This window comes from Xenopus laevis, chromosome 9_10L (assembly GCF_017654675.1).
Source record: "Xenopus laevis strain J_2021 chromosome 9_10L, Xenopus_laevis_v10.1, whole genome shotgun sequence".
Taxonomy (NCBI): Eukaryota; Metazoa; Chordata; class Amphibia; order Anura; family Pipidae; genus Xenopus; species Xenopus laevis.
Window position 1 is genome coordinate 55,259,766 of NC_054387.1, and position 22,669 is coordinate 55,282,434.

The following is a 22,669-nucleotide window of genomic DNA, read 5'->3' on the forward strand; positions in this document are numbered from 1 at the left end:
TATGGTACATGTGGTATTACATACAGGGATCTGTGGTACATGAAGCAAGACATGCATACAGGAATCTGGTTTATGTAAAGGCATCACCTACACACTGAGATTTAGGGTACATCTACAAATCTGCCTGATGATTGAGAACACACACTTACCCAGTCACACACACTCAAGGAGACCCACAGTACATAATGATTGTCACTCTTAAGGAACTAGCATGTGCACAAACACACACACACACGCACCAGTCAACACACATACATATAAATATACACACACAGAGGGCTAAAGAAACAACATCTGTGCTGATCATTTACACACTGGTAAGACAGAACAGAAGCAGAAAGCACTCCATGTCCAGCTGCACATTTGTACAATCAGTACCACTCATGGATTCCAATGCAATAATTCAGGAGAATAAAAATAGGTTAAAAAAAGAAACCAGCTTTCTAATGAGCACACCCAAGAGTGTGCTGGCCCAGCAAGTGTTACCCACCAAGCACCCAGCCACCCATAGCCAGTACTGCTGCCCTTCTATTGCCAGGCCAAATCCATGGGCTCATGTGCTGTAATGAGTTTTTACCTGGGACACAGTAAGGATTTAACATTCTGTGCCCCACAGATACCTATAGGACAACTCCAATGTGAAATCATCAGTTTAACTTGATATCCAGATATCCAAGAAAGAAACCAGTAAGAAAGTTCCCTTCGGTTGTTAAGGCAGAATGGTGCTGTACTGTCGGTACCATCTAGATAAGCAGCACTGTACTGAAGGGACAGGCACCAGGGCTCAGAGAGAAGATTGTCACTTTGCCTTGTAAAACCTGCAGAAAGATTGGATGGAGACTGTGGTTATACAGAGGTGCAGAGCAGCAGGTATTATTTCATAGAACACACAGGAACATACCTAATGCACACATATGTACACACACACACACACACACACACACACACACACCTCCTTGCAGAGATGATCGGGGGGGGGGTAAAGTTGTAGTGTACACATGCATACAAGGCCACAAAATAAAACACAGTAGTACGGGTAAAACCCAAAAAAACAGGAGTCTTTGTTTGCTAAAAGCACGTGTGATATGTTTAGGCCTTACAGTTCAATGAGACAAATACCCTCCAAGGATTACACTGGAGGCCGGAGATGTTCCCCTGTATTCTATCTTTATTGGGCTGGTGTTCTATACGTTTGTGTGAAACCTTGAATTATTTTTTATTCTACCAATCCCTAAACAAGGGCTTGATCTGTAAATTTCTCTAGTTTGCTTTAAAAGAGTAAAACAAAAATCTTCCTTTCTTGAAGCTACTGTATCTTCCAGCACAGTCACTTCAGGGAGAGAATCCCACAACTTCCCAGCACTCACTGTAACAACTCTTTTAACTAAACCATCACTAGACATATGGCAACACACACAGTGACTGAAACAAACAGTCAAAAGCTGAAATATGCAATAAAACATAATGAAACCCATACCGAGGGACTATGGACAGGCTCCATCCTCCTCAGACACGCCATGCAGTGGAATCAGGCTCTGGCTCTGCTCACTGTCCTCCGCTGCTCTAAAAGGCAAGAAAAGCAGCCAGGTAACAAACATATGGAGAAGGTGTTTTATTAGGGGCAATAGGGACATTATTGTCAGAGTGCTCAGCAGCAGACAAGGTCTAACCTCTGTATGCGATGTTTCCGGCATATGAAGACAAATACACGACGAATTCCAACCATGACTGGATCCCAGTTATTATAATGGCACAGGAGGGTCACAACGAAGAAGGATATGAACACTGGAACAGCACCAGCAAAAAAGACCCATGAAAAGTGGACCTGAAAGGTAAATTTGAATTGTAATGGCTCCAGATATTCAAGGCACTGGCCCTACAGTCAGAATACGGAGGTATTGGTCTCCGTTTCCCATGCCTCTCCCTCTCGGTCTCCGTTCCCCACACTTCTCCCTCTCAGTCTCCATACCCCACGCCTCTCCGTCTCAGTCTCTGTTCCCCACGCCTCTCCGTCTCCGTTCCCCACGTTTTCCTTCTCGGTCTTCGATCCCCATGCCTCTCCCTCTCTGTCTTCGTTCCCCAACCTTCTCCCACTCTGTCTCCGTTCCCCACGCTTACCTTACTCTCTGCTCCCTCATCCTCAGCTTTTTTCTCCATTCCCAATCCTACCTCTCTCCATTCCCCATGCCTACCCGTCACTATTCCTTGCCCATCCTTACTGCCTTACTTAGCTCCCTGCAAATGGAGAAATGTTTGAGGGCAGAGAAGGAACAATGTTTCACTGCTCACATGTGTTTAAGTTCATTAACTGCTTCCCTTTCCCACTGGGCCCTGGCAAAGAGCTGGGCATAAGTCCACTGCCCTGGGCACTGATGCTATCTGCCTTTCTTTTTTTACCAGAATACTATTGGCAGCTGATAGAAATCAATAGAGCGGCAAACGGATGAGCTCAGATAACTTTGTGCAATGACTGCTCTCTCACTTGTACTTAGTGCTTTTGCCTATGTCAGGAGTTTCAGTCTGTGTCTCCCTGGGGAACGGGAAACGTCTCCATACAAGCTGCTATGAATCCTCTATAATGGTGCTGCCTTCTCGGCATTTGTTGTGCAATACGGCAATAAATATCAGCTAATGTTCTGCAATAAATTGAAGCAATTTACACTACACTATAATTAGAGAAGCAATTACAGAATTAAGGTTTCTGGAAAACACAAACTTTCCAAAAAAAACAGAAGCCAGAGAAATAAATGGATTATTCTTTTCAGAGACAAGTGGGGTCCTAGCTAATTTGCCATCTGTGCTGAGATAGGGCTGTGGGGTGTTCTGGCTTTGTACAGTGTGGTCAGTTTGCTAACTTTATTATCTGCTCCCACCTTGTGGTGCACAAACAGAGCACGCTGGAACCTTAAAGGGATACTGTCATGGGAAAACATGTTTTTTTCAAAATGCATCAGTTAATAGTGCTGCTCAAGCATAAATCTGCACTGAAATCCATTTTTCAAATGAGCGAACAGATTTTTTTTACATTTAATTTAGAAATCTGACATGGGGCTTGACATAGTCAGTTTTCCAGGTACCCCCAGTCATGTGACTTCAAACTTCTGTCACTCTTTACTGCTGCACTGCAAGTTGGAGTGATATCACCCCCCCAGCAGCCTATCAGCAGAACAATGGGAAGGTAAACAGATAAAAGCTCCCTGGTAGATATAAAAATAGCACTAGATAGTAAAAATCCATGTCCCACTGTGACTCCTTCAAATACATTAAGTAGGAGAAACGATAGCCTGCATGAAAGCAGTTCCATCCTGAAGTGCTGGCTCTTTCTAAAAACACATGACCAGGCAAAATGAACTGAGATAGCTGCCTACACACCAGTATTACAACGGAAAAAAAATACACTTATTGGTTCAGGAATTACATTTTACATGGTAAAGTTAATTATTTGCAGTGTTAACAGTGTAATTTAGAAATAAAACCTACACCATAAAAATCATGACAGAATCCCTTAAATGAAACAGAATCAGGTGAATCCTTGGCACAGACAGGCACTTAAGACATGATGGCAGTGGCGGAACTACCGGGGCAGCAGGGGGTGCGAGCGGGCCCGGCTGCGCGTCCTGCACCAGGGCCCGCCCCCCTCTAGTTACATTTCTGAATGATGGCACAGGGTAAGATTTGTCGCCTGCTGTTAAATCTGCACCACCAAAGGCAACAAATCTCCCAAAAATGACTTGCTATAGTAGACCATTAAACAGCAAGTAAAACCTATAATTTGCAGTAATCTGGCTTCATCACAGGAAAATGCCTCCCTTTACATTACTGTACCGATTAAGCCATAGATCGCCATAATGTTTTAGGTTTTACTTGTGGCGATCTTAATGTTATACTATGGCAAGTCATTCTTACTGTGTGCCATCTCCATAAGGCTGTTTTCAATGCCCTTCCCCCAAGTATTAATGAACAGATTCAATAAAAACAGACCCAATACAGCCTGCAGCAGCAACTGGAGGATGTGCCACTGAAACCTCTGTACTGAACCCTTTAGCCAGTTTCTTATCCATTTACAAATGAATTACCCAACAGCCCTTAGTATAGAAAGCAGTAGTTTATGTGGCACAATCCAAATGGAATCCCACCAACTGCGTCATTCAATCCCTTCACGCCCCATCATAAAAAGAAAGACAATAATTTTGACAAGATCTGTCCTTCATAAGGCGATGCTGATTCATGCTCATTATCATTATTGCATAATAAAACGACACAACAGAACAGAGCCATAAGATAAGGAAAGCAAAGACTGGCACACTGACTTACCTTCTGTAGGCACATATCAGCAATGACAGAGAGAGGGATGGTGAGGCTCAGGGCCAAGGTGCCAATGAGAGAGGAGGTCAGGAAACATCCCCTAGACACAGAAGGAAAACAAATGATTTTAAAACTAGGAGGGCACAACTAGATCCAACCACGTTAGAAAAACTGTGGCAATGTATTGACAATGGCAGTGTCAATACAGGCACAAACACAAAGCTGCACCAAACTCAACATGGAAGGATATTCTCATTATTGTTGGCTTAATTAGTGACTTGGAGCAAGTCATATCATACATCCAGACATGAAATACTAATGTGCCATCCCCTCAGAGGTAACTTTCACCCAAAATGGTCATGATATATTAAAGGGCCCTTATATTTGTGCACACTGGAATTCTGGCAAAGAATGTTGCATTATTGGTATGTAGGCAATCACAACCGGGCAAAGATATCACAGCCATTTTCAGGTGGAACAATAAATTGTAGTGCTAATACTGATACTACTTATGTCCCAACCTAATAAAAAAATGTTATATTATTAAGTGCTGGTAAGTTGGCTTTGACTCCATGTGACCATATGGACAATATTTCTACAGAAAGTAAAATCTTCTTTTGCTCCCTAGGCAGGTGTATTACGGTTGTGATTGAGTCTATCCATCTTGTTGCTCTCCTTCCCTTTCCAGGCACAAATGTTGAAATGTTCTAGTGATCTGGGTCATCTCATAATATCATAATACATCAACTGGCTTCTAGTAGGAGGTCAGACTTTTCCTGGCCATCTAAAGTCTTCATCAACAGCAAGATTCAAAGGCATCAATATGTTTTCGGTCCTGCGTCTTCATTGTCCGGTTATATAACCCCATATCAGTATTGCTAGGGAATTCATGCAGTGTTTGGGTTCCTGGGTCACCAGTCAAACCAAAAGCAATAGGAGCTTGCTGGCCTATACTAGCTGTTACTATAATTCACATCTAAATAAATTGTGAATGAACAAAAAATCCCAGAAAAAAAAAAAGCTAGAAAATGGTTGACTTTTTAGCACCACCTGGTGTACAATTTACAAAATAACAGGTGGATATTCACCTAATTAAAGTTGTGCGCTTCAGTAAGCTCAAGACATTCCTACATGGCAATTATCTGATGTTACATGCAGAATTAATTTCCTAACTGTCACTGTACTTAAATGTGGAGTTCTTGCTTAGCTGCTTTCTTCTTGTTTCCCGAGTCACTAAAGGCCTCCGATCCAATCTTTTCTGGATTATCTAGTCACAGGTGGGCCCTGAGCAGAACTTTTCTGGTTTCTCTAGACATAGGACAGCCCTGCGCAGCTCTCTTTTGGTTTCCCTAGAAATGGAATAGCCCAAACTGCTCGCTTCTGTTCTTTTTTTTTTTAGTTATAGAATGACCCCAAGGTGCCCTATTCTGATTGCCCTAGTGACAGAATGGCCCAGAGCTTCTATCTTCTGGTTTTCATTATTAAGGAATGACCCAAGCTGCTTTTGTCTAGTCATGGAACGGCCCCCAAGTGTTCTATTCTGGTTGCCCCATTTACAGAATGGCCCCAAGCTGCTTTTGTTTGGTTTCCCAAGTCACAGAATGGCCCAGATCTTCTCTCTTCAAGTTACCCTAGTCATAGAATGGCCCCCAAGCTGCCCAGAGCAGAGACTCATGTGCAATTCAAGTATCCTCTTCTATAATTTAGAGCCAGGCCTGGACTGCCAATCTGTGTGTTCAGGCAAATGCCAGAGGGACAGCTCTAAGATGCCACAGACAGTGATTATTTAGTGGGCATGTGAAGGAGCTGTTAAGTCTTCAGTGTACTTGAATCCCAATCCAGAACTGCTTACAGCAACATCATCGGACTTTCCTGTAGTTCTTAATTTTACTCTCAACTGTAGCATGTATAAAGTGCTGTTATTTCAATATAAAAATGTGCAAAAATCTTGGAAATTAGAAAACAACAAAAAAAAATATGTATGTACATGCATGCAAGAGTGCTTAGAAGAGCAGTCTGATAGGTGGGACCGAGGCATATTCACGTTTTCTACAATGGCCTTAAGCACAAAGAGCCTTCCACAATAACATGCAATTACCTTTTATTGGCCCCAGTAGGTGAATGGACTCCAGTTAGTACCAGAGCCTTGAATTGCAGCCTAGATATAATGAATATGGCAGTGGTGCCAGGTACTCACCATAACCACAGAAATTCAGACAATACAGTTCCTATGAGTCCATTGATGACAATGTAGATCCAGACTAATGTACTGGGGAACTCAAAGGCTTCAAACCCAGTATAGTGCAGCAGGAAGAATCCGGGCCAAAGCAGCAGGAGATTGAATAGCCCAACAAATCCTGAAAGACAAAGATTTTCCTTCTATATAATTTTATGGATTATAGTTTGCCAATTTACACTTCAGTCAGATGCCTATTGGCATGTCTTTGTATCATACAAATTGTCACCGATTCACTGGGTTGCCTATATTCCTACATCCAAATGAATAGATCTGACACACAAACTGCACAAACAGAAGCTCCTGAACAGTACAGGGTAAAATATTGTGTTCTATTTCTCCCTGTAGACAGTGGAGAATGAGTGTACAGCTTATTGTGTGCCCAGAAAATTTCTTCTCTCTATATTTGTATTTATACATACAGGTAGGAGCTGCCATATCATTTCCTTTAGTACAGTATGACAGTATTGTGTGCCTAGAACATTCCTTCTGTGTATATATGTATTTATTTATAGGATGGGAACTACCATATTACATAAGTATATGGATATTATCAGTTTACCAGTAACTGCCCCAGATGCACTTACCAAAGAACATGGGAATATCCAGTTTATCCTCTCTGTCCACCTTGCGTTTTAGCATAACAATATAAACCGCATAGAGCACAGCCCCAAGTACCGACCAAATGGAGCCTAGAGGAAAATGGACACACAGATAAATACAATCCATGGCAATAAAAGGGTTCCTAATTCAGTCCCCATCCCTCATGTTATATTTGGGGGTTCGACTGCATTAAAAATGTAATCTTTATCTCATGGAGGTCCCAGGGACTAATATTCCATTTCTAATGGTCATCTCAAACAATTATCTGTGGCAGCATGTATGTCACAGACACACACTTAAACATTCCTGCAACTCTCATCTATCCCTGTTCCACCCAGTTAATATCTGTATCCCCCTGATCCACACAAATGTAACAATAAATATTCAAGCAACTGTCTCCTCTGCTCATGCTACCCAATGAATATCTTTATCCCCTTGATACACACACGTAACAATGCATATTCCTTTAAATGTCCCCTATCCCTGTTCTACCCAGTTAATAATATACCTAGACCAGTCTGTATTAAGAAACCTCTTCCACAGCCTCACACCTCTTCAATCTGGAAGTGCACACAGCCTGATTCTTCCTTCATCTAGACCCAGAATACAGGTATGGGATCCTTTATTGAGAAAGCTCTGAATTACAGAAAGACCATCTCCCATAGACTCAATTTTAATTAAATAATTCAAAATGATTTCCTATGACTAATAACAAGACAAGACATTGTTCTTGATCCCAACTAAGAAATCATTAACCTTTATTGGCAGCAAAACAATCCTACTGGGTTTAATTTTTTTTTTTTTAGTAGACTTTAGGTATGGACATCCAAATTACATAAAGATCCCTTATCTGGAAGACCACAGGTCCTGAGCATTCTTGTTAACAGGTCCCACACCTGTGTCTACTCTTTTCTCTCCTGGATCCCTTAAATAAACATAAGAGTCCGCAATAGAGGATTTTCTTTACCTATGGTGTCTTTTCCTCTAGATTTGTCTGATCCAGACAGACTGACAAGAACCACCCCACCAATGCTGGAAAGAAAATGGACCTTGTCAGCAGAAATCCATTAAGTACTAAGGAATTTGAAAAATACTATTTAAATACAATTGCACAACATAAAACTAAAATAACTACAGGAGTAGTTATGGGAAACTCAAGGCACAACAGTGAGAGTAGGTCCGAGTAGGGAGGGAAGGCTCAGGGTCCAATAGTGAGAGTAGGTAGAAGTAGGCAGGGTGGGCTCAAGTCACAATAGTGAGAATAAGTAGGGATGGAGAAGGAGGCACAGTAGCGAGAGTAGGTAGGTATAGGAAAGGGAGGCTCAAGGCACAATAGTAAGAAGAGGTAGGAGTAAGAAGGGGAAGTAGTGAGAGTAGGCAGGAGTAGGAAAGGAGGCTATAATAATTCTATCAATGGATAGGCAACACTAGTTAACTCTGAAAGCAACAGTGGTTTCCAATCAGTTGCTTTGGCCTTTGGATGACAATGAGGTCACACAAATGTCCCCCTAATTAACCTCCAAAGACCATATTCAACTGAAGAGATCAACCAATGCTACGCATGAGATGTAAATGTCATTGTCTCTCCCGTTAGATAATCAAGTCAGCTAAAGCCTGCAACATTCAGGAACATAAGAGAGGCCTCACTTGTTTCTTGCCTTCTGTTCTCAAAATTAGTGTGCAGTGAGTTTTTGAACTTGTATAGTTTAATTCTCATGTCAATCGTAAACTGGTTAGATCAAACTAAATTTATGAATAAAGTGAAATACAGGCAATTATTCGGCTCATCATAATAGCTTGATGGCAGTCCGAGTCGTGGAATGATCAAGTCACTTATCTCTTGTAAACAATATCGCTCATTTGCTAGCGAAGACGCCTCCATTACATTTCATACAATGAGAGTCAAATTTCATATTTACAGTGTTCCACATCTTACCTCAAGGCCACTGCCAGTAACTTGGAGAGTGTGAATCGGTCCCCACTGTTACTGGGAAACACCGAAGCAAGAATCAAAGTGAATAGCCCTGAAATCAGAGATGCCAATTAATAATACTGGACTAGCATGTATATTTAAGGGGCATGTCAACCCAAAAAATAAATTTGCCTAACAAAAGAAAACATAATTCTAAGCAACTTTGTAATATACATTCATTACATTTTTTTCTATGTTTTAGTTGTATATATCCCTGTCTATTCAGTGTCTGTCCATTTCTATTCTCTGCCCTGGTAGCTCAGACTGACACAATGAAGGACAAGGCATCTGATTAACAGACCCGTCTTTGCTGGGGAACTAAGACTTTTGCAACATTGTGTAAGGGTCAGGGCATACAGGCAGATTCAGGGAGATTAGTCGCCCGGCAACAAATCTCCTCTTCTTCGTGGCGATTAATCTCCCCCAACTGCCTCCCCGCTGGCTGAAATGTAAATTGGCGACGGGATGGCACTCAGCACAATTCGTTTTTCAAAGTCGCCCAAAGTTGCCTCACAACTTCAGGCGACTTCGGAAAACGAATCGCGCCGAGTGCCATCCTGTGCCTTGACCCTTAAAAGTAAAAACCATGAGATAAAGTGCCCATGCACGGCAGATTAAACCTTCCGATACCGGTCCTTTAGACCGATTCGGCAGCTTAACTTTCCCTGTAGGGGGTGTTCCGACAGGTCTCCGCATGAATATCTGGCCAAGATACCGATCGGGCAGGTTTGAGTTTTCTTGCAATTGAGGACAGCGTCGGCTAGTTGATGCGGTCCTTGTCCGGTCGATGCCTATTCCCTTCATTGTAATCGTTTGGCCCTCGATCAGATTAACCCCATATCTCCCTGCCTTTGGTGGGCCAAACGAGCGGATTTTACAGTGTATGGCCACCTTTAGGAAAACGCTGCTTTCAAAAGCAATAGTTTTTGGCAAAACGCAAAAGTCACCACAACATCAACAGTTGTGAGTATGACACGCAGTGAGTATGACAAATTAGTATCTCATTATCTATGCTAATATTCCACACAAGTCATTGATTTATGGCGTTCATCAATACACTGGTGTAATTATGCAATACATTTTGCCTATGATACTTTGGCACATAATGCTTGCGCTGGCATAAATGATATTTACTAGATATGGGCTGTCTCCGCAAAAATACATCTGAAGTATTGACATGAGATCTTGCAGTTACAATAGATTAAAAGGTTCAACATAGTAAATGTGCCCCTTGTTTTATTACTGGGTACAACACTAGATCAGATGAGATGACTAGGAACAAAGTATACTTTACCAGAAGTAGATGAAATGATATTAACAATAGCGACTTGTGTATCAGAAAGGGCCTCCTGATAGGAATAATTTGCCAAAAACCACTGAAATGAGAAGAGTTAAATTTTATATTATTATTATTAAATAAAATTATTAAAGGGGTTGTTCACCTCTGAGTTAAGTTTTCGTATGATGTAGAGAGTGATATTTGGAGACAATTTGCAATTGGTTTAATTTTTTTTTATTATTTGTGGTTTCAAAGTTATTTAGCTTTTTATTCAGCAGCTCTCCAGTTTGCAATTCCAGGTCAACCTAGCAACCCTGCATTGATTTGAATAAGAGAATGGGATATCAATAGGTGAAGGCTTGATTAGAACGATGAGTATTAAAAAGTAGCAATAAAAATTAATTTGTAGCCTTACAGAGCATTTGCTTTTAGATGGGGTCAGTGGAAATTGGAAAGAGTCAGAAGAAGTCAAATAATTCAAAAACTATAAAAAAGAAAAAAGAAGGCCAATTCAAAAGTTGCTTAGAATCCACCATTCTAGAACATACTAAAAGGTAACCCACCCCTTTAAAGATATACTGGGGAACACAGCAATAGGGAAAATCTTTTTTTTTTTTTTTTAAATGTAACTTTAAAATCAAGACATCAGGCAACAATTCTAGTAATTTCCCAAGATACCCTCAGTCTCCTGAAGGTGTTTATAATATTTATTATGGCACAGTCTTTCTTTACTGCTGCCCTGCAAATTGACTTTGGTACCTACTACCAGCTGATGTGAATAGAACAATGTCTGATCAGCATATTAACAGAAGAATGGGCAGATAATGGATGTCTGACACCTCTAGTGAAGGATTTAGCTTCCTGAACAGGTAGCACCTCCATGTTTATATGCTGCTGCCCCTGCTTTGGGCCAATAATGTGCCAGTGATAGAAAACGTATAAGAGAATAGAGATGGAGCCAGAAGTGCCCATATACCCAAGTGCTGAACATACTACTGCATACCTACTGTTTTAATCAGAAAAAAATAAGTTTTTTTTATTTCTTTAGCTAAACAGGGCAAAAAAGGGAAACTAAAGCTTCTCCATGTTTGGTCCTTGTGAGATTCCTAGTATACAACCCCCTCTATTCCTTTGTTTTGTTACCAGGAGTCCATTATGCAGGGGTACTTTGTGCTCTGGGGATCTAATTGCCTACCTCACAAGGACCAAACATGAAATAGCTTCAGTGTCCCTGTTTAGCTCACAAAACCAAAATCTTGCAACATGTACAGCCCTATTTGTTATTAGGTCCGACAATCCCACCTGCCATTCCCCTGCCCACCCCAAAATATTATTGATGTTTTTCTGGAGAGTGAAGATCCAATTTCAGAAAGTGTCATATGCAATCATTACTCTATATATAGTCCCATGGTTTTAAAGTGCTACTACACACTCGTTTTTTTCTTCCACTGTACTTGTCAAATGGAAACGTAAAAGGTGTTGTTCCCCTTCCAACACTTTTTTCAGTTCAGTTGGTTTCAGATAGTTCACCAGAAATAAAGACTTTTTCCAGTTACTTTCTTTTTTTTTTACGTGTGAACGTTTTCCTAATATTGAACTGTAAGTCTCATTTTTCACCTTTCTAAAGCAACTCTGGGAGGGGTTGCCGACTCTATAAACTATAGTCTAAATTGATACATTTAGTTGATTACTCTGGGTATCATTAAAGGCAGCTGTTACAATTGATACAAAAGTTGCTAATACTCCAGAGATGCTGCTGAGAAATATATCAACTAAATGTTGCAAAATTGTAACAGTATAGCGTGCACCTGAATTACTGAGCTGCCAGAATGGAACACCAGAGACAGGGACATTAAATTTTAAACTTAGATTTTTGGAAAAAAATAAAAAAAGGAATGTAATTGAAAAAAAAGTGTCTTTATTTCTGGGGAACAATCTGAAAACTAACTCAGCTAAAAAAGTATTTGGAAGGTGACCAACAGATGTGAGTGCATAACACTGGTTTTAACCCACCAGGAAATCAATAAATACCTATCTAGGGCCCTCGAGCAGGCAACCAGAAGTGACACATGTCATGACTGCGGCTGTACACCTGATGCAGAGCTCTACATTCTTTCCTCTGATATAGCAGTTCAGGTAGTTCAGGTGTACAATGATGCAGTTCAGGAGGGGGCTGGGGCCACTTTAAGGGACTAAATTATCCACCTGGTGCCTGAAGAAGCATTAGGGTGCACAATTAAACTGTCAACTTTTCCTCACAGTAGGATTTAGATGCACCATTTTGTTGTCCACATGATTTCCAGCTGGACATGGGTGACAACCAATTACAGCTGCATTATGGTGCACCTTTATACTGCTTCACACTTCCACAACAGGACAAGGAGGTTTACCATGTAATTACACCACCCCTCCTCATAGGATAGAACGGTCTCCCAGTAACAGCCCAACCCATACAAATACAGACAACCCAATAGAAGAACAAAACTTTACCACAAAGCAGAAGAAGAAGCTAATCTTGGCCACTTGGCACACAGTGAGTTTCCCAACACTCCTGAGCACAGCGTCACTCTGGCGGATAGGTGGGTTAGCCATGCGAGATAACTTGGCTTCTACAGCTTGGCTGGAAGGGAGCTGGCGCACCTCCATTAGATTACTGAAACGCACCCGTGGAACCTTAACAGCTGGAGAGAAATTGTAGGTCAGAATGAACTAGAAATGGGATGGGCACATAATCCTGAAACCAATAGCTAATTTTATGAAAATATTGTACTACATAAATAAGATTGCATCTAAATATTTAAAAAATGGTGCTGGCAAAATCAACCTAGTGTGCCCATGATTCCTTGCGAGCACTGGGCAAAAATGTTTGACAGAAGTCAAGAGATCTTGCCCTAAAGGGAACAATGGCCCTCAACTAAAGATTGGCTAAACAAGGAAAATATTTTATTTGATACATTTTGTGCCTTACATTTCTCAGGGGCACCTCCTGCAGTTCCCACCTTCTCATTATGCAAATCATGAAACTTGACAGGAACATAGAGAGGTTCACTCTGTAAACAAAGCAGACATTTCATCAGATAAGCAGTTGACCCGGAGTAGCAAAAAGTTTAGGAGCCAGAGGAAAAACAGAAAGGCCCAGAGGAATAGGAAGTACAAAATTCAGATGTACTTGAGAATCAGGAAGTACAGAATAGAATGGGACAAAGAGAAGCTGGATATGGGGAACAGAAGTGCAGAACATAGAATGACCCTGAGAAGCAGAGCACACAGAAAGCCCGTAAGACCGAAAAGCGCAGCTGTTAAAGGGAACCCTGAGAAGAACAAATGGAAAATAAAGCAAGAAAAGTTGGACGGTGAACCCCCAATGGCCAAGCGCTCCTGAAGAGGAGAGAGTCGCTGAAGATGGTAGATGATAGATCATACCAGAGAATGTGCTAGAGAGTGATCAGTAGTGCAGGCAGGAAAGTAACCTTCAGCATCTGCAAACTGAGGGAAGAAATATAGATTTTACACATAGATGAAACTAAGTACAATATTCTGTACTGCCAGTATTTCAATAGAGCACTGCTTTATAGACTAAATAGAGGAAAATTCTTTCACTGGGGTGGTAGGACTAACGTTTTCTCTCATTTTTAGCATCAGTTTAATTCTGCTTTTCTAGCTAAAACTTTGCTGTATGCAAAGATGTGTAGGAGGTGGCAAGTGGAATAAAGGTAAGTTTACCTGGACAAACTGTATTTAGGGGATAACAGGTAATAGAGCTGCCTCCTCCTCCACCAATATACATACCGCAACCATGAAAGACAAAAATATCTGATGTATAGCAATAGGGTGTTCCCAAATGTCATTGCAGTGCTCTGGACACACAGGATAGGATGATACTGAACAACCAACTGCAATACTTTAGGTATTATGTGCGAACAGACCAAGCTATACTTACCATTTCCGTTGCAACTGATATCTGTAGAGTAGAGAAGTCGAGCATCATTCACTGACAGCCAAGACAGGTCCCCTGCTAATAGAGTCTTACCTATCATCTAGCCTAGTCTATAACACCCCTAATTTAGCCTTGTTACAGACATGTATGAAGCAACACACTGAATGAAACTCACAAATGTGGAATTCCTGTCATGGAAGCATTTGCTGCATTGCTGTCTCCACGGCCTCCATACAATGAACCCCAACAAGTACAGGACAAACATCGAGGTTTTTGCAAAAGTGCTAAAGAAAGGTTTGTTGTATTCCTGAAATATGTACTGAAAGAAAAGATTTTCATTATTTTTTTTTTTTTATCTCATGAATGGAAAGCCACTCATATTCAGTATCAACAACTGGCAATTTATAGAGCAGTACTTGGACTGTTTATAGGAATAGTTTTGGTGGATATAATATGTTCACGTTTAAAGAGGAAACATGTTTTTTAAGTAATCACTTTATTACTCATGAATGTACTGCAAGTATTACCCGTGTACCATGAAGAACTTAACCCTAGAGAAAGCCTAATAACTGTGATAGTGCCTGTGCAGGAGTCTAGTCTCAGAGCGAACATCAGATCTCCTTACAATTAAAGACAGGCAATGCAAAGGTCAGTAACAAAGCAGCAATAGAGGAATTATAAACATGGTTTTATATAGAGGTATAGGATCTATTATGGAAAATGCTTAGGACCTGGGCTTTTTCTGGATAAGGGTTCATTAATATTTGGATCACCATAACTAAACACTGCTAAAAATCAATGAAACAAACCCAACAGGATGGTTTCCCCTAATATGAATCCATAAAGTACAAGGTACGGTTTCATTATTAAATAGAAAAAAGTATCAATTTTAAGAAATTATTTTCTTATAATGGACTTTTTTTTTTTGGTGAGTTTTCTAGATACTGGATTCCTGGATAGGAGAACGGCAGCTCTGACTGATATTAGAAATGATGGTCACAAAGGGGGGAATACATTTTATATTTTGCAGAGGAAACAAACCCATCAAGAAGAGCAAACAGAATTCTATGAAATGACAAAAGGCTAATAAATTAAACACAATACAGAGTATTACAGTCTCTAGTTTGGGGTCAGGTATAAAAGTCAAGTGCACTTAGATTTCAAAGAAAGCCTCATTGGGCTGAGAGAAAGGAAACTTAACTCACAGAAGTCAGTTCAGACGAAGCAACCCAAATAACATCCACCAGGAGCAGGATAATGATTCCCAACACCAAGCGTCTCCTCTGGTAAATGGAACTTCCCTGAATGTTTATTCGATTCATGATAAAAATCCAAATCATGTGGGAACTGAAAAGTCAGTGAAATTATGTATCAATCTAGAGAAATGTCATATCGGTCTCATTCTTATATCAAATCCTCAAACCTGCTTCCTATATAACCTGACCGATTGATATGTTCTGTGCATCATCACTAAACCCAACTCTCCACACTGCCTTCTTGTATATATAATGTATTATATTATTTATATATATATATATATATATATATATATATATATATATATATATATATATATCAATATGCCCAGCCTACCTGCTTAGGGCTGATTTTGCTCAGGGAATAGTTGCATATTGGACCTCTGGGGCAACATCTGGAAAACAAAAGTGATTTGTTGTGTCACACAGCATGTACATGAATCTTTTTACTATGATGCAGTCTTGAACAAGACAGCTTGTATAGAATAGACAACCTACACACACTAACTATAATTCAAACATGTAATTATAATTATTAACAAACTGACAGCATTTTAGCCAGGGGGGCAATCCAACAGGCAATTCACACCCCACTCTTCCCCTATGTAACTAAACTGGCAGCTTGCCTGCAAATAAAGAGCATTGAGTCTGAGTCATTGAGTCTGAGGCAAGATTAATAAATGTTTCATTTCAGGTACGTACATACCTGTATATTACAGACACATTAACCTACACACCTGTACATTACAGACACATTAGAATACTCACACACCTGTATATTACAGAGACAGATACTCACATACCTGTACATTAGACACATAGATACTCACACACCTGTACATTACAGACGCAGAGATACTCACACACCTGTACATTACAGACACATCCATACTCACACACCTGTACATTACAGACGCAGCGATACTCACACACCTGTACATTACAGACACCTCCATACTCACACACCTGTACATTACAGACGCAGCGATACTCACACACCTGTACATTACAGACTCAGATACTCACACACCTGTACATTACAGACGCAGAGATACTCACACACCTGTACATTAGACACATAGATACTCACACACCTGTACATTAGACACATAGATACTCACACACCTGTACATTAGACGCATAGATACTCACACACCTGTACATTAGACACATAGATACTCACACACCTGTACATTACAGACACATAAATACTCACACACCTGTACATTACAGACACAGAGATACTCACACACATGTACATTACAGATACTCACACACATGTACATTACAGATATTCACACACATGTACATTACAGATACTCACACACATGTACATTACAGATACTCACACACATGTACATTACAGATACTCACACACATGTACATTACAGATACTCACACACATGTACATTACAGACACAGAGATACACACCTGTACATTACAGAGATACTCACACACCTGTACATTACAGGCATACACACGCCTAAATACAAATAGATACACCCAGACACACACACGCTTATCAGACGCTGAAATACACAGTGATTCGCACATTCAGATTCAGACATTACAATTCACACACAAAAACAGACTCATGTAAACAACAAAAGTTGCCCTCATACACACAGACCTGTTTACAAGGTATCATGGTCGCTGCTAGTTCCAAGTTGCTAATAGGCCTCGGGTGACGTCACGAGCATGTGACGGCGCGGGGAACGTCTCTGCGACCCCTCCCATTGGTAGCCATCTTGCTGTCACTCTGTGCGGAAGTTGCTTCTACCCTAGACATGGCGGCTCGGCTCCCGGCTTGTGTGGTGGATTGTGGCACTGGGTGAGTGTTCGGAGTGGCCCATGAGCCTGATGTGTATGTGAGTGTGGCGAGCAGGGGGGACGGGTACAGGTACATTGGGTTCAGTTTGTATGTGAGGGGCAATGTGTATGGGAGGGTGGGCTTGGTGAGTGAGTACAGTGTGTATGTGGAGGGAAGGGTGGGTGGAGACAGTCTTGGGGGTGTACAGTGTGTATTAGGGGTGGCAGGGAGAATGGCTACAGTTTATATGTTGGCTGGGGGACTGAGTACAGTGTTTATATGGGGGAATGGGCACAGTGTTAATGGGGTGGGGCAGGGGGAATGGGTACAGTGTTTATTTGGGGGGGTGCAGGGGGAATAGGTACAGTGTGTATTTGGGGGGGTGCAGGGGAATAGGTACAGTGTTTATTTGGGGGGGTGCAGGGGGAATGGGTACAGTGTGTATTTGGGGGGGTGCAGGGGGAATAGGTACAGTGTGTATTTGGGGGGGTGCAGGGGGAATGGGTCCAGTGTTTTTGTGGGGGGTGCAGGGGGAATGGGTACAGTGTGTATTTGGGGGGGGGTGCAGGGGAATGGGTACAGTGTGTATTTGGGGGGGGTGCAGGGGGAATGGGTACAGTGTGTATTTGGGGGGGGTGCAGGGGGAATGGGTACAGTGTGTATTTGGGGGGGGTGCAGGGGAATGGGTACAGTGTGTATTTGGGGGGGGTGCAGGGGGAATGGGTCCAGTGTATTTGGGGGGGGTGCAGGGGGAATGGGTATAGTGTGTCTATGGAGGGAAAGGGTACAATGTTTACTGGGAGGGAGAAGGGGAAATGGGTACAAAATAGTCAGGTATTTGAATCCACAAACCATGTATAATGTTGTCTGCTGCTCAATCAAACAGTGATCTGGTTTGGCCACTTCCAGAATAAATGTATTATGTAGAAAATTAAGGTTCACTGGAGAACAAATGTGTTCAATGTTCTCAAGTGATTTATTTAAAGATTCATTGCACTTTTGGGGGCTGGAGGGGCAGGGGAAGTGGGTACAATGTTTATGTGGTGGGGCAGGGGAATGGGTACAGGTGGGTGGGTGCAGTGTGTATGTGGGTGCAGGCAGTATGGGTACTGTGTGTATATAGGGTACAGGTGGGTGGGTGCAGTGTGTATGTGGGTGCAGGCAGTATGGGTACTGTGTGTATATAGGGCACATGTTGGCTGGTTACATTGAGGTGCTGGGATTGTGGGGCAGGGGCTTGTTAATAATAGGTTAATTAACGGATTCCGTTTGCCATGCTGGTTGTGGCTTCATCTCAGCAGTGTTATTGTTCAGCTCTGTCACTGCCTAACTCTGTACAACACCTTTACCTGACTCAGTTAGTGATTAGCCAGGGCCTCCCTCCCCGCTGCATACTAAAGGGCTGTGTGTAGCACAAGTGGTTTGGCTCATTTAGCAGTGCGGGAGCCTTTGTGAGGATAAACAGCACAAGTAAATGGGCTCTGTTTCTAATTTTATTGTGTTTATTCAGTTTTTACTCTGATGGGGCAGATGTGGCTTGGCAGATGCAGAAATCATATCAGCGGTGTGAGCCCACTCTGCAAGCAGCCACTTCCTCCTTTTTCTTTTTCCTTTTCTACCATATAAGGAGTTTCATTTCAGAATCACTATGCTTGTCATGTGACTCCGCTGAAAGGGATGTTTGTCTTAAAGGAGACGCCACCCAAATTTACACCCAATGTACTTTAGCAGGTATTTTGTTTATTCCTTTCTAGTAACAGCACTGCTGGTTCTGACTGAAACAGAGCAGCAGAATGGAACTGGAGTCTAGGCTGCAATAGAAATAGACAGAGACTGCTTCAGCAGCAATTACATTTACATTTTCATAATTTAGTTCATGTAAAATGTAAAAGTTTCTTAAAGGGGTAGTTCACTTTTAAATTAACTTTTAGTATTATGTAGAGAGTGATATTCTGAGGCAATTTGCAATTGGTTTGCGATTGGTTATTTGTGGTTTTTGGGTTATTTAGCTTTTTATTCAGCAGCTCTCCAGTTTGCTATTTCAGCAATCTGGTTGCTAGGGTCCAACCTAGCAACCAAGCATTGATTTGAATGGGATATCAATAGGGGATGCTTGAATAGAAAGATGAGTATTAAAAAGTAGAACATAAAAATACATTTGTAGCCTTAGAGAGCATTTGCTTTTAGATGCTTTTTCAGTGAAAGCTAGAAAGAGTCAGGGAAAGGAGGCAAGTAATTAAAAAAAACTATAGAACATAAGTAATGACGTCCAATTGCAAAGTTGCTTAGAATTGACAATTCTTTAACATACCACCCATTTAATATTTAATTTCCTCTTATCTTGGGAAAAAAGTCCAGTTCTTTAACCTGCAAAGCTGTTGCCAGTTGAGAACCATTTATTCACCTTGTAAAAATAATGTTTAATTGCCAGAAGAACTTACACCTTTTTTAGGGGGACCATGAAGACCCAAGCTAGCATGGGGACCCAGTTCATGGATATGCCAACACAATTTGCAGTTGAGCTTTTTTGTTTTGCCTCTAGCACATCTGGAACTGTTTATGCTGGTTGCTAGGGTCACCTTTCCTAGTTTCAGAGGCAGACTGATGGATGAATGGGGGGGGGGGTGACTAGGAAGATAAGTAATTGAAAATAAATGCAATAAAATTTATTTTCAATTCTTTTGGTTGCTGGTCCTCACTCATCATAGCAAATAGAAGGCAGGTGTAGCAGTTGGAAAAGGACATGTCCCTGCCTGTAACTGAATCCCACTCATTTAATTGGACATTCTATGCCCATGGTAGCGCCTGGTCTCAGGTACATGCCAAACTGAGTGAGCGTTCCTGAGCAAGCTCTGGCTGCCAGTGTTTGTCTCCTTTCAGATATTGTAATCTCTTTTGGACAGGACCCTATTTAATCCTTGTACTGGTTATTGGTTGTTTTATATGTTTTCTTATATGTTTCGTGTATACGCCAATTTATTGTGCAATGTTGTGAAATATGGTGGCTTATTATAAATACACTACAGGCTGACGGGAGCTGACCCTCATTGCTAGCATGGTCAGGAGCCAACCATCATTGTTGGCAGGGGCATGCTGATTAAACTTGTAGTTGTACTTGGTCATTGAAGCCTGAGAGAACCCCAGAAGTCAGGACCCTGTGTGTGCCATGAGCTATGAATGGTCTCTCTGTATCAGTGGGACAGCGCTGCTTCTCATACTGTGCACTAAAGTCAACTGAGGGACTCGGCTATAACTCTGCTGGGTCCCAAGTCTTTGCTCCTTCAGCTTAGTAAGGTATCACCAAGCTTTACTTTGTCTGCACTCCTTCAACATGGCAGACTTTGGCCACTTCATTATGATTTTCCAGAGGGCAATCGCACATGGAGCTGTTCTGAACTCGTTTACCTTTATGGTAATTACCTGCTCTAAATAGAACCGAAGTGCAATTTTTCACTCCTGGACAATCAGCAAGTTCTGTTTCACCATATCATTTCCCTACATTCCAGCCTACAAAGCATTGCAGTTGCAGCATGTATGGGCAGGTCTGTGAGCTGCAAAGCATCTGGGCAATTTCCCTCCCAGGAACTCTACCTCAGCTTATCTTTCTTTTCTTCTCCAGTAGTCAAGGCAAGTTTGGACTAGTGGGGATTCTTCCCTCTGCCCAGAGCATTCCTATAGAAGATTGGCTGTGAGGGTCAATGTGGGCTAGCAGGGATTATTTCATCTGCCTGGAAGACTGGCTGTCAGGCATATGATTGCAGGTAGTATCTCAGAGGCAATGTGCCAACCACTGCCTGAGGGATGTCCTGCCAAGCAATTCAATTGATGTTCTCTCACTCTCCTTGGGGACTTAATCACCCTTTTTCCATGAGCGTGTCAGTGTTTCTTTGCAGCAGGTTTAAGTGATACAGACCCAGGAGGTATCAGCCCAAGCTTCTTTTAGCTGCCGTCAGATCTGATTGTTCAGCGTGTTGGCCAGAAATAGAATCATTAATATTTGCCCATCCTAATATATGGCCAGGAATACAGTAAGGGACATATTTTTTTAACATTGGAGACAAATATAACAAATGATGTTGCCCATAGCAGCCAATCAGCAGTTTGCTTTTGTTTTCTTGTTCAAAACTAAGATCGGTTGCTATAATCACTGGTGATGTTTGTCTCCAGTGTTAATAAATATGCCCGTAAATGTCCTTTTGGCTCATGAGCAAATTGGTCAGATACCATGAGGTGTAACAGGCCTTTCTGCACCAAAACCATTCGGGTACATTTATGTTGATGCTTTGGGCATGGAATTGGCACGGGCCAATGTAGCTGCTTAGCTTTGATTTGAAAGTGAAGTTGGCTCACTTTGCTGAGAAGGTCCAATATTCATGGCCAATTTAATGGGGTAGATGGGAGTTAATATGTATGGATACTCCACAGACAGCTCATTCTGATTGCAACATGCACAGCGCCAGAATCCATTAGAATCCTGTATATTTAAGTGACATGGTTCTTGAGAATTGCTGGTATATTACAGTAGTGTGTGTGGGTATTTGTATTTGAGGCTGCACATGAGGGACTCCACATATTAATTTGCCAGAATTTTCTTTTTTATTCACCCCGCTCCTTAAATGTTAATCAAACAGAAGAAAGAATTGCTCCTGACTATACAGAGTAACCCACTGGTACATCATTGCAGACCTTACGCATATGGGACCAGGGAAATTGGGGCACTGGGCAGTAACTCCACAGTACTGACAACTATTAGCCACACAGTCACATACTGATGCAACGGGCCAGTGTGCACAGGCAGTGTAATTGGCGTATGTGTATATAATTCCCAGAAAGCTTATAAGACATATAGGCATCATATGGGGGTCCTCACAACAGCTTTCTGGTTCATAATGTATTGTTTGTCATCTTTACTATTACTTTTGTTGTTGACACTTGTCTCTTTGCCTCTGTGTTTCAGATACACCAAACTTGGATATGCTGGGAATACAGAGCCACAGTTCATCATCCCATCATGTAAGATTTTACTTTAAAATGGTTACCCTCATCCTGGGTTATGCTGTGTAGTGGGAACAGGGTGAGCACTCACCCTGGGGAGTATATTAATTATGTAATATTGGGCACTTTACCACTGTGTTCCATCCTTTGCTACTATTTACATTCTAGAGCATATGTCCAGTTCCATATTTAAGCATGCTTGTTTTGCATGGCCCAGTAAGTGCTCGGTTCCCAGTATGGTTGAGTAACAGTTTATTGTTCCCAGTATGGGCCAG

The 22,669-nt window shown here is 41.5% G+C and overlaps 2 protein-coding genes across 5 annotated transcripts in view; one reads left to right on the forward strand and one right to left on the reverse strand.

Moving 5' to 3' along the window:
• On the reverse strand, nucleotides 1–17,343 carry slc35f5.L (solute carrier family 35 member F5 L homeolog). 4 transcript variants are annotated; one of them, XM_018235580.2, is made up of 17 exons: nucleotides 17,220–17,343; nucleotides 15,926–15,983; nucleotides 15,538–15,679; nucleotides 14,508–14,651; nucleotides 14,336–14,356; nucleotides 13,819–13,881; nucleotides 13,364–13,445; nucleotides 12,886–13,076; nucleotides 10,411–10,492; nucleotides 9,081–9,168; nucleotides 8,112–8,176; nucleotides 7,129–7,233; nucleotides 6,503–6,662; nucleotides 4,315–4,405; nucleotides 1,671–1,825; nucleotides 1,478–1,563; nucleotides 1–818 (listed from the first exon to the last, which is right to left on the reverse strand). In XM_018235580.2, the coding sequence occupies exons 3-16, from the start codon at nucleotides 15,670–15,672 to the stop codon at nucleotides 1,485–1,487; spliced, it is 1,461 nt and encodes a 486-aa protein (XP_018091069.1). In that variant the 5' UTR covers nucleotides 15,673–15,679; nucleotides 15,926–15,983; nucleotides 17,220–17,343; the 3' UTR covers nucleotides 1–818; nucleotides 1,478–1,484. The 4 variants fall into 4 exon arrangements, with proteins under 4 accessions (XP_018091069.1, XP_018091071.1, XP_018091072.1 ...); XM_018235582.2 differs by lacking the exon at nucleotides 14,336–14,356; XM_018235583.2 differs by lacking the exon at nucleotides 13,819–13,881.
• actr3.L (ARP3 actin-related protein 3 homolog L homeolog) overlaps nucleotides 17,288–22,669 on the forward strand; it is a 16,472-nt gene continuing 11,090 nt past the window's right edge. Inside the window, exons 1-2 of the mRNA XM_018235586.2 lie at nucleotides 17,288–17,420; nucleotides 22,357–22,412. Coding sequence (XP_018091075.1) covers nucleotides 17,377–17,420; nucleotides 22,357–22,412 — 100 coding nt within the window. The 5' untranslated portion in view covers nucleotides 17,288–17,376. The remainder of the gene's footprint in view (nucleotides 17,421–22,356; nucleotides 22,413–22,669) is intronic.